Raw genomic sequence first — 17,288 nt, forward strand, 5'->3', positions numbered from 1 at the left:
ATCTCGAGACCTACCCGACCGCTTTCAACCAAATTTGGTACATAAAATTTTTTTGATATTTCTATGTCATCGTTTGATAAAAACTACGAAAATCGGACTTCAACAACTCTTTCTTCCCATATAATACAATTTGTGATTCTTTCACGTTCGGTATACAAATAAAGCAATAATTAATATAACGAGATAAAACTTTCCATGAATAATGTCATATGACCAAAAGTTTTCCAAATCTAACCGAAACTGTTCAATCCCCTAGGTACCGAGTATGTGGGCCTTTGTTTACCGAAAATATGTGAAATGTGAGAAATATAATTTACATTTGGAGAGAGTCCATTACTGATAATAGTTTGTCTGAATGTCAGAAATTGGTTGAATCGGGTCTCCCATACTCCTTATATAAAGATTTTCGAACTTCCGGATGATATTATACCGGTCAATTGTGAGTTATCTTAATGAAAAGAGAATACGTATTTTACTAATAGCTTTGGGCCTAAAATTTATTAAATCCGGTGAAAACTTGACTTAATATCTACAAGTATATAACTTATAATCGAATTTTCGAACATTTGGCTGACTTTACTCCATGTTAATTGGTGGTGGAATGTGAAGAACCTTAGTGAAACTCAGAGAGCATTTAATTTGAATGTGGCATGCTAATTGTATGTGGTATTGGCTCAAATAGATAGGCTAATTACATACATAAAATAAAATAAATCGTTTAAAATCTAATGGGAGAGTATGGTCTTGGTATGACAAAAATGTCAATTTTTCTGTCTGGTACAAATTTTTCTATCACAGTAGTACAATTTTATTTAGTTTCTATTAACTTTACAAATGCATTTAATTAATTGAATACCAGACAAAAATTTAAAGTCCCGATTGTGTTTGTTTCAACACGAGCTTAAAAACGAGCAATGGCGTTTTGTGGTCGTGGCAATGAGCTGATTACGCCCATCTACGAACTCGTACCTTTTTTTACTAAAGAACGCCTATTCCAACTTTCATTGACATACATATCTCAATTTTTATTCATATACATATATGTATGTATGTAAGTAGCTTGCACGGATTTCAACTCGTCTCGTCATCCTGATCAATTATTATATATGTATGTATATATGTATGTAAATAACCCTATATCTATATCGATTAGTTTTAGATGATATATATAACCGTTAGGTAAACAAAACTATTATACTCTGTAGCAACGTGTTGCCAGAGTATAAAAATAATCTACCTATTTATAAATAATTGTATTCTACTGTAATTTTGAGTTTGTTTAAGAATATTTCAGATATATTAAAGTTTATTTTTTAATTAGTACAAAATATGGGGACTGGCAACCCTGCGTTTAAGAGAGCTTTCTACAGAAAAAATCCAATTCACGGATGATAGAAGCGGTGGTGAGTTTTCTTTTACATTGAAACAGCAACATTGCTCAAATGAGAATACTTGTAGTAACAACTACGTTGCATAAGAGTCAATGCTAGAGCTGAACTTATAAACTAGGGCGAGTTCATAAAATTCTTCTTAAACGCTAATTGCCATAAAATTTTTTGACTAATAAAACTAAAATATTGATTTCTCTCGATTTTTTCTAAAATATCCATGCTATAAAAAACATCCGATTTTTATATATTATAATACGTAAAGGTTCTATTACATATGTACATACATATGTATGCATGTATGTTAGCTGTCTACTAAAAGCGCGCTAACTAGCTTAAAAATATGAGTTATTTTAGTAAAAATGCGTGGGAATAAGTTCTCCAAAATACTTTAGCTAAAAGCTAAAAGCCAAAACTAAATAAATACTTATTATCTTCTTAAATTTTCCCAAATCCAATATAATGATTTCCTGCTCTCCAGGGGACTTTATACATATGTAATGTATATGTACATACGTGTACATACATACATAAATGTACCAATATGTATTATATTTTGTTAATTTTGATATGTCGTTAGGAGCTGAATTTAAATGAAATCGGTGTAACTTCCATATCATTACATATTGATTTACGCCTCTGGTTGACTTTTTTTCACACACTTAAGTATAACGTAGTAAGATACCATCCTCTTGTTTACTAGCTTTTCACCAAGTTTTCCCTTATCACGGAGAGATGTAGAAGTTAAATATAAATAATAAGTACATTCATACATATGTATGTACATACATATGTATATATACATATACTGGATGCGACAAAAGCAAGTAAACGTAACAAGTAAGAGACAAATTCAGTGAAGAATAAAAACAAACAGATAATTTGTATAGATTCAATTGAATATAGTACATATGTGTACAGAAGTGTGTACAATATATTTATTGGTATGAGAGCGTAAGATAATTGTGTGAAGGTATTTAATTGAGACAGACCAAAGATGTCTTGGCATAGTGGCGCAACTAATTACATAGCTCGCTCGCATCTGAAATTTCCGCATAATGAAATTATGTGAAAAAGTGAAGACTTCCAATTCCAATTAATTTTACTATTACTTATGACTAAGGAAAGTGAAACGATATTATAGCTTCCAATCAAGTATTCAACTATTCGCAATTTGTGAGACAAAACACTACGTGATAATGTCTATCATTATGAATAAATGTGGATACATATGGTACAATTTTGTTAGAAAGTGAAAATAAGGAATGTCTGCATTAGCGAGATTTATAGTTGGTGTCACATCTTCAATCGCTCCAAGGGACAAAGTCTCTACCATTTCATCAAAGCGGGGATTTAGTAACAGCAACATCACTGTCAACACCTCCAACTGTTATTCTACTAGTGCAGATACAGCTTGTAACACAGAGCTCAATGGTCCAATCCGTAGATGTAGAAGTTCAAAACTGAAAATCGATACGGAAAGAGGAAAAAGCTCATGCAGTCCAGCTTTACTTGAATTCAGCTTCGATAGCGGCATAGGTATGGGCTCCAGCAGCTTTACTGGTAATGTTTCAGTAGTGGATGAAAAATTAACCTCTAAAACAGAAAATATTGAAACACTTAAGAGTGGCACTGATATTCTCGGTACAGATAGCGTGAGCGGCAATGATGCCGTTGACTTTCATGATAAACTTGCCAATTTCGTTAGCATCGACAATGGCATCATCAAATATTCTACAGAAGAAATAAGTTGGAAATTGAGGTACGAACGGCTGCAACAGTGTCGTCTCATCCTATTCGCGTTAGATCGACAGCAAACCCAATACCGACAGTTGCGCGAACGTCTCAGGTGAGTTACAGTTAACTCTTAATTACAATCATTACATTTAAAGATCAATATATTTCTGACACCTATATTTCAAGTATACAACTATTAAATTATAATCAGTTTAAAAACCATGTATGTATGTATGTACATAATCCTACTGTGAAAAAGTCAGTCTGAGCAATTTAAGATAATATCGTATACATTTATGTACCTGTACCTACATAAATGGCAAAAATGTTGCTTGAGATACTAATATGGTAAGCGTTAAAATGCCTCTTTAAGGTTTTGTTTATCGATTTTTTGTCTAGCTATATACAAAATATGTAGTAAGATGTGATGGATGGCATTTTTGTGTGGCTTTATTCCATTTCATTATTTTAAAATATGTATTCACAGCAGTAATTTATTTCGAAACCACTTTTTGTCTCTTTTGAACTTGCCTGGTCTATATGCTCATATTTTCTTGAAGACTTAGAACTTCCCTTAACAGTGCAGGTTAGTGTATTAGGATATGATGAAAATGCTTTAAATAAGTCTTCAGTAATGCCTACACTCCATAAGAACGAAAATCTTTTGAAGTTCGGGACTGTTGAATATCAAAATCTAAATAATACACTACATTCAAAGTAGCAGATTGTCATTATAATAAATTAAACATAATGTAGTAATATGTGTTCGAGATTAGTTTTTATTAATTTCAAAAAGTAAATACACAACTTCTAAATATTAACATTTTTTTGGGACCTTAACTGTTCCAATATCCTTATGTTATATCCCGGTCGAAATCTTGCTATGGTTGAGACAAACGTTTCTTAAATGAGCAAGCGACTGTGTTTCAAATCACGCGACTACACTTACATATTAATAATATATACATATGTATGTATGTAGGCTTTGGTTTACCTTTACTTTTACCACAATTCAATGTAAATGTATTTTGAATAGTAAAAGTTCAAAGGGTTGAAAAGTCAGATCAAGAATTTAAAACAGTTCGGTTTTTGCAGTTCGACGAAAACGTGAACTATGTATTTATTACGTTGAAAAAATATGTAGTATAATCTACATATACTCCTTTTTTATTAAAAGAGTGACATTATTGAAAAAATATAAAACAGAAGAAAAGCATACATATAGATTATAATGTAATTTCATTCTTGTAAAGAATAAGTAATTCATTACCTATAATATAAAAGATGTCGTTTTAATTGTTAACAAATTTACTTCTCAATAAGAAGCATTTAAAGTATTTTGAAACAAAATTAACTCGCCGCTAAAGCCAACCCGATATTAATAAACTTTTAACTTCATTGCTATAATTGAGAGCTTTCTACAGGTAATCTTAATTGAAATAAAAGCTTTCGTTATCTTACTCAGTCATTTGACTTTTTGAGGAACTTTCATTCTTATCTACAGAATGTGTTCATATATTAACTTTATGAGGATCTATATATCTTTAAAAACTAATTGTTTATCAAATAACTGCACGTATTATGTGGAAATGCAATCGGCTTCTGGGCATTCACATTAATGAAGTTGTGTTCGTGTTTGTGTGACGCTCTTTCCGCAATTTCTTAGTAGTGGACAGAAAATCTAATAGAGATAATCCAAATAAGAATAAGAAATTAGTAAACATGAAAGTTTAAAGAAAAGCTTCTAAATTCAATGCTTAGTGATAAACGATACACGGCTTGCGGGACTAGTTGTGAATCACGATAAGTACGGTGAACAACTCCGCGATATATTTTTGGTTTTATTTTAAACTTACGTAAATAACATATTCGCGGTAAGAAAGTCTATGCTCGATGTCAATTAGCCTCTTTAAAGCTATAGTGCGTTTCAAAATTTGTGTTAACGTAATAAGCCAATATTATTTCGAAAGAATATACATACATACATACTACATCTATAAGTATCATATGTATATGTACATATGTACCTATATACAATTCTTTATATACACACATAAATAAATTGGGATAAGAGTATATGTGCGCTCAAATACATACTTATGTACATACATATGTATATTGTCGACGGTAAAATCAGCAGGTTTACTTTATTTTTCAACATGAGTAGTTATGTAATAAAGAGTTTTAATTAAAAATACTACTCTGGCCATTAATCAACAAATGTTTATAAAGTGTCTTCAAACATTGCATATTTAACTATCGTGTGAGAAAAAATTGATAATAATATACAAACATACATTCATACGGTACATACATATGTATATACATATGTACATAGATATATAGACCTTTTAATGCATATGTATGCACATAATTACCTAATAAGTAATGCAAACGACGATAGAAACTATTTCAAAATTATGCAATTACGCTAATATTACAATTTTCTAAACTCTTCGCCGTAATCAGTCAATTAAACATAAAATATTAAGCTTATAATATGAACATTCGAAAAGACATGTGAAATATTTCGATTTGTCTACAAAATAATCTTTGAAGAAGAAAGAACAGATCCATATGTGGTTTATAAACATCATAACTCAAAAAACACGATTTTTAAGTTGAGTGTGCAGAAATGTGCGCAATGTCATTGTCCATTTTGCGTATAAGTACATATGTATGTACATACATATGTATGTACATACATATGTATGTAAGTATATGAATTTCATTCTGATGCGTAGAAAAACAGACGAGATAAGAATGCGACGCATTCCTCTTCGTATGTCGTATTATTTTTGAACCACAACAACGATACATCTCAGTTATGCCAGAATGAAGTTTGGAGATATTTAAATTTTCATGACCTTTTCTCTGCAAATATGTACATATATATTTCACAAATAACGTCATAAATCAAAGTAGAAGAGGTTTTTGCCAAAGATAAAGTTTTTTACACCCTTTTTAGACCACTTATGATCAGCATTTTATTTAATATATTACATATTATTATTCAATAAACCTATGCCGTTTTTCTATTTTTGCTAAATGAGAGACAATTGAAAACTTTAAATCAATCACCTTAAAAATCAACTTGTTTCGAGTTATAGAGCGATATGTTCGAGACGGGTGACCAACCAAACATAATATAGAATCGATAAACGATTTGCAAAATTCACCTTATTTTTCGAACAGACCTCGTCTAATGGTTTATTTATTTTTACAGCGCTGACATTTAGTTAAGATATTTCACGTACTACATATAAATATATATATGTACATATGTACATACTTATGTTACCGTACAAAATATATCCATTAAATTAAAAGTAGCAAATGAGATAACCAATAAACTGGAAGAGTTTTGTTTACACAGTTTATTAAAGGTGTATTTTTTCTACAGTCTCATTCGAGTAACAAGGTTGATCAAATAAGAATTTACAATTATTCCCTCTGAATGCTAAAAGTAGAGCAAGCATATGGCTAATTTGTTAAACGATACACGGAGTAAATCAAAAAAATAACAGTTAAAGTGTTTGCCTAAATCATTCAAAAAGCTTAGCGTTGAACACATTGAGCGCGACAGACTGCCAGCGATATCTGTCAAATATTAAAATACACATTTACCTTTTTACTTATTTTCTGCATACAAAATTTCACTTTGAACAAAATATTAAAATTTCATTGATGTGAAAGGTATTAGTATGGCAACAACGAAATTGTGTATATACAAAATGGACAGCTGTGTTGTTTTGTGTACATGCCGGCCATTGTTATGTCGCTGCCTTCTTACAAATATTCATGTAGTAGGATTCACGCCGCCATTTTCAGTACACTGTCGTGCTGCCATGTCGTGTCGCGCTCAATGTGTTCAGCACTTGATGTTACTTAGTTCAGTTGCAGTGTGGAGACGCTTCCAGCGGTCTTACCTTCTTACCTACTATTTTATCGCACACATAGAAAACGTTAAATGTTCCCGTTTTAAGTATTTTTGGATAATCATATTTTTTTTGTTGTTGTTTGGTAGATGTGCTAAATAGGTTATAGATAAAGCACAAAAATCTTTTTGCGGTAGTGTTACCATTTTGGTAAAGGTGAAATTACAAAATATTTATAAGTCAGAAATTTAAAAAAATCTCTAATCTCTATATTATGTTAAACGGCTAAAAGAAAAGTGCTGCACAATTGACTACATCACAAATATCAGCTGTATATAATATATGTACATACATATGTAAACGTGAAAGTATGTACATACTTATGTTTATAGTATGTACATAACTTCTCTCGCTCTCTCTGTGTGTTAACATACGAATCCGAACAGTTTATATAATCTGCTACCAAATGCAAGTCGCGGAAATTTCACCACACAACAAATGCAACAACCTGTTAGCAGGCATCAGCGCAGTTATCGGAGTCATTGGCGGGGTTTATTTACTAACGTCGGGCGCCAAGACGATAATTGAGTAAGTATAGATATACATACATATGTATGTATGCATATGTATATCACAAAAAATTTTACCCGCTCAAATAAGTTTTTCCTTATTACTATCATTCAACTAGAAAATGTCCGTTATTCCTATTCAAAAAAAATAGTCTATTTTTGAATGCATTAGTTTTTTCACTTAAAAATTGAGTGAAAAATGCTATTAATTATCTATTACTCATGCATTATTGTCCTAAATTCTTTGTGTATCGAGATTCTGGAAATGTGCAAATCACATTCGATGGAAGTTAGAAAATACATATCAATTGTGGAAATTTCTGAATTTTAAATAAATTGTGGAGAAGAAAAAGTATCCATTTAATTTCATATAAATATCACTAAGAATATTCATAGTCATACATACGAGTATAATGTCAAATGGAAAGTCGTAAGTCACTAAAGCAAGCTCCAGAAGATATTTCCGCGCAATTCACTGCGCCCTTCCCTCACTTTCCTTCCCGGAAAAAGTTATTGTACAGTCATTGACTTAGGGATTTCTTTCTTTTCTTGCGCTGAAGAGGTACATTGGTGGGTATTCATGACTGCTTTTGACGTGGACTCCGTCAGTAGTCCTGGTTTCTAAAGTAATTTTCCCTGTCAAAGCGTTGGTTGTCAAGGTATTAGTAGTTGTTGTTCTTTGTATGCCTTTATTTGTTGCGTTTATTATTTTCCGCCATTCTGCAATATCAATGTTGATTGAGAAAACCCGCAATTTGTATATCGTTCCTTAATATTTGGGTAAGGGAAAGATCCATGCACGCGAGGTCACAAACCAAACACGACTTGGTTATTCCAAATAGAGGAAGCCGATTCCAAGACGAAACAATCAGTAAGACTATTGAATAATTTTTAATAAACTACCTTGAAAGAACTATTACATACCTGTATATAGCATTATTTGAATGTTTAGTTCAAATCGGTGAAGAACGGTTATTTTTTTAAAGAAGTGCTGTTTCAACGAGATAATGTACAGTATCCCAAACCATTGAAAACGATCGTAACATGAATTGAAGATCGGAATTGCTCCGCGTCTATAGGTCTCTCCAAATCTTCTCCTCCGACTTCAAGAAAATGCTCGCTAGAAAAAAATTTAGCGACAATGAGAAGCTAATCGCTCAAACTAAGACCTATTTTGAAAAAAGGCAAATTATAATTGTGTGTTGTTTTAAAAAGATTTAGTCCTAACATTAGAAACAATTATTTCCACATAATAATTGAATGAAAAAATATATAGAGCATACTATACTTGAATGTCCTTTTTTGTACAGTCCAAACAACAATGAAATTGTTATAGTATATAAGGGCTGGTAAAAATAAATCAATTACTTTCCCAAAATGAGGGAACGAGAGTTCGTCAAATCCTTACTTCTTAATTTTTAAAGCGTAAAATGTCAACCACAGGATCGGAATCCAAGCAATTTTATAAATTCATATACTGTATATAACTCATAAACTGACCGACATATTCGACGTAAGGTTTATTAGAAAAACGAAAATAATAATATGTATATGTATCGACCCTATTTTATCTATTTTGAGTAAAATATGTTCTGTAATTTTCATTGAGATAACTCAAACAATGGCCGATATATGGGGTATAAAGCCCTTTCTTACCATTTTGGAGGTAAAATTTAATGTCTCTAGCGTAATTAGTTATTGATCTATTGCGCTTTTAGTGGTTTTGAACGGTACCGTTATATAGGGAGTGACCGGGGTTATCCTCCGCGTTAATCCTTTTTCACAGTATTGGTTGAAGTTCTTATAATATTTACGCTGAAAAAATTTGTTTAGTACTTTAGGAGATATGTGCATAAAACTTATTAGATGGCGGGCCTACACCCACTTTTTCAAAACTTTTTCTTACAGGTGCTCTTGCTATTGCGATCTCTTGTATCAAATTACAGTTTTATATCTTAATTTAGTGCTTAGTTATGACACTTAATAGGTTTTCGGTTAATGACGATTTGTGGGCGTGGCAGAACATCTACGAACTCCAAATTTTTTTTGTACTAGGGAACCCCCATACCAAGTTTCATCAAGACATCTCAATTTTACCAAGTTACAGCTTGCACGGATAGACAGATGGACAGTCACCCGGATTTCAACTTTTCTCGTCATCTTGATCATTTATATATATGTATGTATGTATGTACAAGTATAACCCTATATCCATTACGCTTAGTTTTATGTGAGACGTACAACCGTTAGGTGAACAAAACTATAATACTCTGTAGCAACTGGTTGCAAGAGTATAAAAACAGTACATCAGATGTAGACGCAAATACATACATATATACGAATAAGAGTATATTATGTTGTGTATGCGGAAATCGAATGCTGACTTAACAGGTTTAGCTGCTTTAACGTCTTGAAACGAAATAAAAAATTTTGAAGAAATGAGGAAGTAAATTTTCCAGACTTGATTTATACTTTGCTGGTGTAAAGTACGAAAATTTTGATTATACCATACATATACTAATTGTATTTGTGCATATGGGTGAAAGTTTTTTAATACTTTTTCGTTGGTATTGTTCAATAGCAGAGTATATGAATATTCCGAGCGCCAAACATATATTCAAAATAAATAAGTTCATATAAAATAAAATGGTTGGACCAGAGATCGATAATAATCAACAAAAAATCCTACTCATTTACTTAGCAAAATCTTTTAAAAATTACTTGCTAGTACATGAATTAAACAGACCAGCTTGAGAGGCAACCACCGTTGTCAACAGTCAAAGAAAGCGAGTGTGAGTCTTAAAATGACAGAGCAAACCACAAAAGGCATAGCGACAGTGCTTGTCGGTCTAATCGTTCGCTAGATACGCAGCGCAGGCAAACAAGCGAAGTATGTTATTACAAACAGTTTTGTGCAAAAGCGTCAGTATTGAAGGAACACGAATCAGTTGTGTAGACAAACATAGTATTGCAACAAACGTTTTTAAAAGGTCTCGAAAAAACCAATGTTTTGAAAAAAGTTAATAACCGCAATAACTGGAAAAAATTTTAGACATTCCATGCTATATAAATTACAAAAGGAAAAGAAGAATAATTCCAGAGAAACGATATCACGCTTCCGGCAATATGGTACTAATAACAATGTTTAACGCCAACTGGGAAAGGTTAATAGCCGTTAACCATGTAAATTTGACCGTGCTGATGTTTCTTTTCATGGTTTGCGCATTTGAAGTGGTCTTGTGGAAGCTAACTCTTACTGGCCTTAGTAGAGTCGATGTATACGGACGCAGTGAAGCTAACGATATCAATGGGAGTGAATATGAAGAAGACATCTACTATGGAGATTTACGTAGTAATTACGAACGATGGATACGAAGACAGACACACTATCGACACCAAGTGTGGCGTCTAGAACAGGAAAGATTAACCCAATTCCGGGTGCAACAACAGCAGCGAAGGCAGCTCGAAAGGGTCATTTGCTAAAGGTGTAAATAATATGTAGTTGTGGAAGGGGAAAGTATCAAAGTATTAACGATTTTATACGTATACAGTGGAAACTCTATGGAACAATATTCAAGGGACCGCACACTTTTTTACGTTATAAGGAATTTTTATTATACGGAGAGAAGACGTATAACGACGACTAATATTGGAGGAAAAGTAGTGTATAATATGACATTAGAGGACATCCTCGTGGTTTTGAGTCGATTACTGCATTTAAAGTTAAGTCTATTCTTTTACAAAATAAATTTGTTACAAATAGTGTTTGTGACGTTATATAGAGAATTATACTGTATGAAGAGCAGGAAAGTTTTTGGAAAAATCTAGCACACAGACCACAACAATTACAAACAATACTATATTAAGAAAAATTAATGTGAAAAAATATATATGTATATGTAAAAATATGGATATTAATCATATGTAAACCATAATAACGTATTTTGAAGTGATTTAAATGTTCAGTTACAATGTAACAAAATTAATAAAGCTGTTTTATTAATTACAAGAGGACCCGTCCACGCTTCACTGTAGCTGATACATAGATAATACTACTACTACCAGATTCGCTAGGTTGGAAAGAGGCGAAATGACCACCGGTGATAATGAAGGCAGTAGACGGCCTTAAGGGGCTATACCAGTGTGACACTTTCAAAAAAAAAATTTTTTTTTTTTGCTTTTTTCGATAGCTTATATATTCAAAAATATCCTGTGAAATCGGCGAGGTCGTATTTTAAATAGTTTTTGAATGGCAGCGTTCTAAATAGCGACCGCTCAGAGGTGCAAACATATATAAGTGAAACTTTAAACGCGTTTTTCTCGAAACGACATTTTTCAAATTTGCTGACATTATAACTCAACGAGAAATTAACCGATCGACTTCAAATTAAAACTGGATATAGTTGAATACATTTGCTATACAATAGACTACGATCTTTTTGATTGGCTGAAAATTGTCAATTTGGCATTAAAAAAACGACAATTTTTTTCGTAAAAAAACGATTTTTTTTTTTCAAAATGGCGCCATTTTCTTAATTTTTGATATTTTTCAAAGATCGTATTCCATTGTATAGAAAATATATTTAAGTTTAATAAACATTTAGAATTTTTTTGTTTCAGCTACTCAATCGACCGGAATCATGCCAGCAGTCGAGGCGCTTTTTTTTTTGGCACTTCCGCAGACAGCACATTACTCCGTTATTTTTCAATATTCTTGTAAATTTTTTTTTTTTTAATATAGCTAAAAATATACTTTATTACGTCCATAGAACGTCGAAACATTCAATCTAGTACTTTCTTTTAAAAAAATTCACGAAAATCGCCTAATTTTTCATGCGTCACACTGGTATAGCCCCTTAAGAGGCGAAAGCTCTGTGCAAGGCGGGTGCCTCCCAAATTCATAATCCAACAATAACAACAAATAACTGATTCTTGGAAGTGATTGAGTGTTCTTTAATCGTAATAAAAGCGATTTGTGCGGACTGCACATGATGAACCGGTTCTCAGTCGTGCAAAGACGAAAAAGTCGACTGGAAAGGTTATGACATCAGACTTTTCGGATGCACGTGGTATAATACATACTCAACGACGGATTACTGAGCCAGTTATAATATATTTCACTGCGTATTGGGTTGCAGTTCTTTTCTACTATTTCAAGTACTAAGCAATTGTATTATTTTTAAAGAAGAATCTGTTTAAAATTGTACACATACATATGTATATTCAAATGATTCCTACAAACATGAATTTTGAACAAATGCTTTTGATTTGAAATATAATTTTTGTATTTATGAGTTGTATTAAATTTTAACATAAAGAGATAAAAAGTATTCTATGTCCTTACCCTGGTTCTAGGCTACCTTCCCACCAATTTTTAACCAAATCGGTCCAGGCGTTCTCCAGTTATAAGCGTAGTAACTAACGTCACTTTCTTTTATATACATATATAGATGTACATAGATTTCCCAACCGATCGAATATTATGAAATAAAATAAAATGAACATTCGTTCCTTAGTTTAGTAACTCCTAAAGCTCATAATATGGGTCGAACAAAAAATTACACTGCCCCTAATTAAGCACCAGTTGTTTTTAATTACTTTTCTATATAAGACCTTAGAAATAATATCAATTTCATCCTGCGGGACTTTTTTCATATTTTCCTAGGGTTTACCTTTCAAATTTGAAATCCATATCTCAAACAGCTTTGAGTAAAAGCCTTCTAAAGCGCAGGCGCTCAGTAAAATTTTGTTTTACGAATACTCGGAGACAAATGATCCGATCACTATGTAACTAACTTACCACTTTTCTGATCAAATATCAAATTTTCGCAAGTCAAAAGCGACCAAAATTTTAGCTACGAATCTTTTTATTCTATTGCAACATGATGCTACAGAATATAATAGTTTTGTTCATCTAAAACGAATCGAGTAGGATATAAAGTTATACCTATATATATAAATGTTTAGGATGATGAGGCGATAAACTAAGATCAGGCCAATCCTTGTCCCAGCCATACCTAATATATACCAAAAACCTAATACACACATTTTTCACTTCCGATTGACTTATATGGCTTACACTCGTATAGGTGAATACGTAAGTTTTTTAGTTTCTACATAACCGTTATGTGGGTAGTGGGCGAAGTTATCATCTCATTTCCACCATTGTCGCACTGTTATCGGAGGTGCCGAAAAAAATGGACGGAGGGCCCTAACCTCGCCCGGATTTCAACTCGTCTCGTCATCCTAATCATTTATATGTTTACATATATCGATTGATTTTAGGTGTTACAAACAACCGTTAGATGAACCAAACTCCGTTATTCAATATTCACTTTGTTTAATGTTATATTATATCTACCAGATCGTAATAGAACTAGTTCTTCATACTTTACATTTTTGACATTTAATTGAACTATCTCTCATATTTTAGTAAAATTGGTGAAGGACGAATTGCTAAAAAGGAACCTGTGATTGATAACATTTGCAATGTTTGCTCCTGTCCAATCAATATAATTGATTCTAAAAGGTATGCTCTTCTACGGATTGTTTTCAAAAGTTATTATATAATTTTTATTTAACTTATTCCAATGTGCATTAGCTTTATTACGTGCTTCGTATGCAACAAAAGAATATGTCACGCTACCAAATGCTCAAATTTCGTTCCAAAATCTGGTCGGCGGGAGTGTCAAATATGCCATCTCTCAAAGAACTCGCTTACACATACACAATCTTGGATAACAGAACAAATGTTCTTCAGCCGCCAAAACCATTCGTATCCAGTGCGAGCACGAAGTGAAATTTACATACCGATAAAAGATTATAATGAAGGTTCCATAAGTGAGTGTTATTTGATATAATTGTAAAGCCGCCTAACGTATGTAATATGAAAAGGATGAAATGTATACATATATGTGGATATTAATCTACTCTGTTTTGACGAATTTGCATATATTCTTACAGATTTCGAAAGCGTAAGCCAAGTAGGAGCAAGTTCCTTTGCTATTACTGCAGATCAAAAAACGAAAATACGCGAATATGTGGAGGAAGTGGTGGCTAAGCTGTTGGGCAATTCGCTAGACCAAATACGGGTCACTCAATTATCAAAAAGTGAAAATCGTGAGTAGAATTAATTACCTTACATACCAATGTTGAATTACATATATTTAAGGTGGACATAACTGCCAATTTTGCCGGTGTCTCTTTTAGTCTTAACATTGATACCATATTTTTGAAAGCAAAAGGTCTTCTTAGTTTTGTTAAACGCTGGTCTAAAGAATTTAAAGATCCGTATGTTATTAAAACTTTTCACGGCTTTGGTTATTTTCAACGTTATTAATTGAGTCCTTACTTGTTAGGAAAACTTAATTTCAATATTACTCAGCGTTGCCTCTGATCTACATTATTCTGTATTCCCCATTTTACTGTAAAAACTAAAACTAAAATTGCAGATTACGCCCCTCTCAAGCGTGCTGAGAAAGTTCTAATTGATTTTTCGCATTCTAGTTTAAGTTACATTAATATTATTCTAATAGCCAGTAAGAATTAATGCTCATAGACTTAAGAAAGTCAATAAATATTGGAATATGGTTCTGTGGTATGGAACTATAGTTACCAATTCTATTCAAACACCAATTTTACTGTTCGCCCTAAGGCATTTCCGATAGGATTCGGGGTTCAGTCTACCGCCATTTACTAGAATTTTGAAATTTATAAATCTACCGGCGCTTAGAAGTTTCTTAGTAAAAATTCTACAGTTCTTTTTTCTTATCCAAACTTAAATTTAATATAACGGTTACCTTTTTGAGATAGTTGAGACCCTTACTGTTAAAATTTTCAAATTTTACTCTAAACGTACCATTTTGCCACATATGTTATGATTTTAGTTCTTATTTCTACAAATTTCATTTATCTGGCTTACTTTTTAAAATTAAAAATACAATATTGCTTTCTCTTAATAAATAAAAACGTGACAATATTTTAAAACGTAGATTTTAACCCTTAACCTTTTTGTTTCTGTAGTTGAGCAGTTTCAGATCTTGGCACTTAAAAAAACTCTTACCTTTCATGACTCGGCTAATTTCGCACGAATGCGGATTGCGCCGCTCGCGGTAATTGGGCGGAAGGGGGGTAATCGTTGAGTTATTATAATAGGTACATATGTACATATGTTTGTATATACAGTTATCATAAGGCACACGCATACACTCATGTGTATGAATACAAAGAAATAACTATGTAATGATTATTATAAAAATACCTTTAAGCTAAACATTGAGACAGCTCATATTGTTTAGAATAGGAAACCGGTCACTTAATATGTATTTTCTGAGTATAGTCTTATTTCAGTAATAATATTAACGCTCCTCAACATGGATAGAGAGCTAAATCTTATAAAAGTTGTGTAGAACGTTTACTGATAAAGCTCATAAGCGCACAATAACAATATGAAAATATAAAAAAATAGAAAATGTTATTATCAGTAGTACAAGAAATATGAATATTTCAACTCAATAGCATATACAACAACGAATTCACCATAGAGAACTACCGAGCTACAGTAGAAACCGAACAATCGCTGGGGCCGATGTCAGCACCTGTGCAAAGTGTCATTTCTCCTCAGATGAGTTGCGCGCGTCGAGGTGTTTAAATAACCCAACAAATAAACGTGGTTGGATTGGATTTTGAATAACTAAAACTAATGAATATACTGTTTGCTGCTTATATTTATTAATGGATGATAACTTAATTAATATTTTTATTTTCGAAAATTAATGAACATTTGTGCAATAAAATATACACATACGTAGATATATAAAGTGCCAAGCATTCATAATTGCGTTAAAAACACGCAAAAATATACTAAAAGAGTGTTCAACCAAACATGAAAAATTTTAAGTTAATCCAAATTAAAACAATTTCGTATACGAAACCAAACTTGTTTATCTTTAGAAGATAACGAATAGCGTCATACACACAAGGCGTATACGTTACTTTGCCGCCACTGAACTTCGTTCACTTCGCTTATCGCTTACCTTTTATATCGCTGACATACATATGATACATACATAAGTATAGTATTTGTATGTGCATATGTTCATATGAATATGTACGAGTATACGTAACAATACATACATTATTTACTTTTTTGTACATACATAGGAGCGTAAAAAATGTGGATCACTAGTGAACAACATTGATGTAGTGACATATTATTATTAAATTGCAATATTCGTTATCCTTTGCATAAGTATGCATCCAAATGGTGAACATATTTAGTTTTTGGAAATGCTAATAGCCTGCAGTATCGATTACACATTATCTGATTTTTAGTTGAGTTCTTCATCCGAATTACAGTGAGCGTCTTGATGTATTCTTAATAATCAATTGAGGATTCTGTTTTAAGCAATTTTTGTATTTGGAACCCTATGCTATAATAATTATATACATTGAAATAAAAGTCAAAGGGCAATCCCTTTAATTGTGATGCTAGTAAAATATGAACGTCGAAACTGCGAACAACAATTGCACACTCATGCTTTGCTTTGTTATTCACCACTTACGAGAATATATACATATGTATATTAATAGAAAATATTTCATATTAATAGGCATTAATAATAAAGCTTAGCAAATTACACTGTCAATATTTGTTGGCCATCGTAACATCAGTTATATTGGTGACTGAACGCACCAATTTTTGGGAGGCGGTTTAA

The 17,288-nt window shown here is 32.2% G+C and overlaps 1 protein-coding gene across 1 annotated transcript in view; it reads left to right on the forward strand.

Annotated features, from left to right (window-relative positions):
* Positions 1-2,433: 2,433 nt before the first annotated feature.
* The window catches only part of LOC126757443 (titin), a 36,491-nt gene continuing 21,636 nt past the window's right edge, over positions 2,434-17,288 (forward strand). Inside the window, exons 1-4 of the mRNA XM_050471360.1 lie at positions 2,434-3,237; positions 14,006-14,101; positions 14,174-14,412; positions 14,536-14,691. Of these exons, the coding sequence (XP_050327317.1) occupies positions 2,654-3,237; positions 14,006-14,101; positions 14,174-14,412; positions 14,536-14,691 (1,075 nt within the window). The 5' untranslated portion in view covers positions 2,434-2,653. The remainder of the gene's footprint in view (positions 3,238-14,005; positions 14,102-14,173; positions 14,413-14,535; positions 14,692-17,288) is intronic.

The sequence above is a fragment of the Bactrocera neohumeralis genome, chromosome 4, assembly GCF_024586455.1.
Source record: "Bactrocera neohumeralis isolate Rockhampton chromosome 4, APGP_CSIRO_Bneo_wtdbg2-racon-allhic-juicebox.fasta_v2, whole genome shotgun sequence".
Taxonomy (NCBI): Eukaryota; Metazoa; Arthropoda; class Insecta; order Diptera; family Tephritidae; genus Bactrocera; species Bactrocera neohumeralis.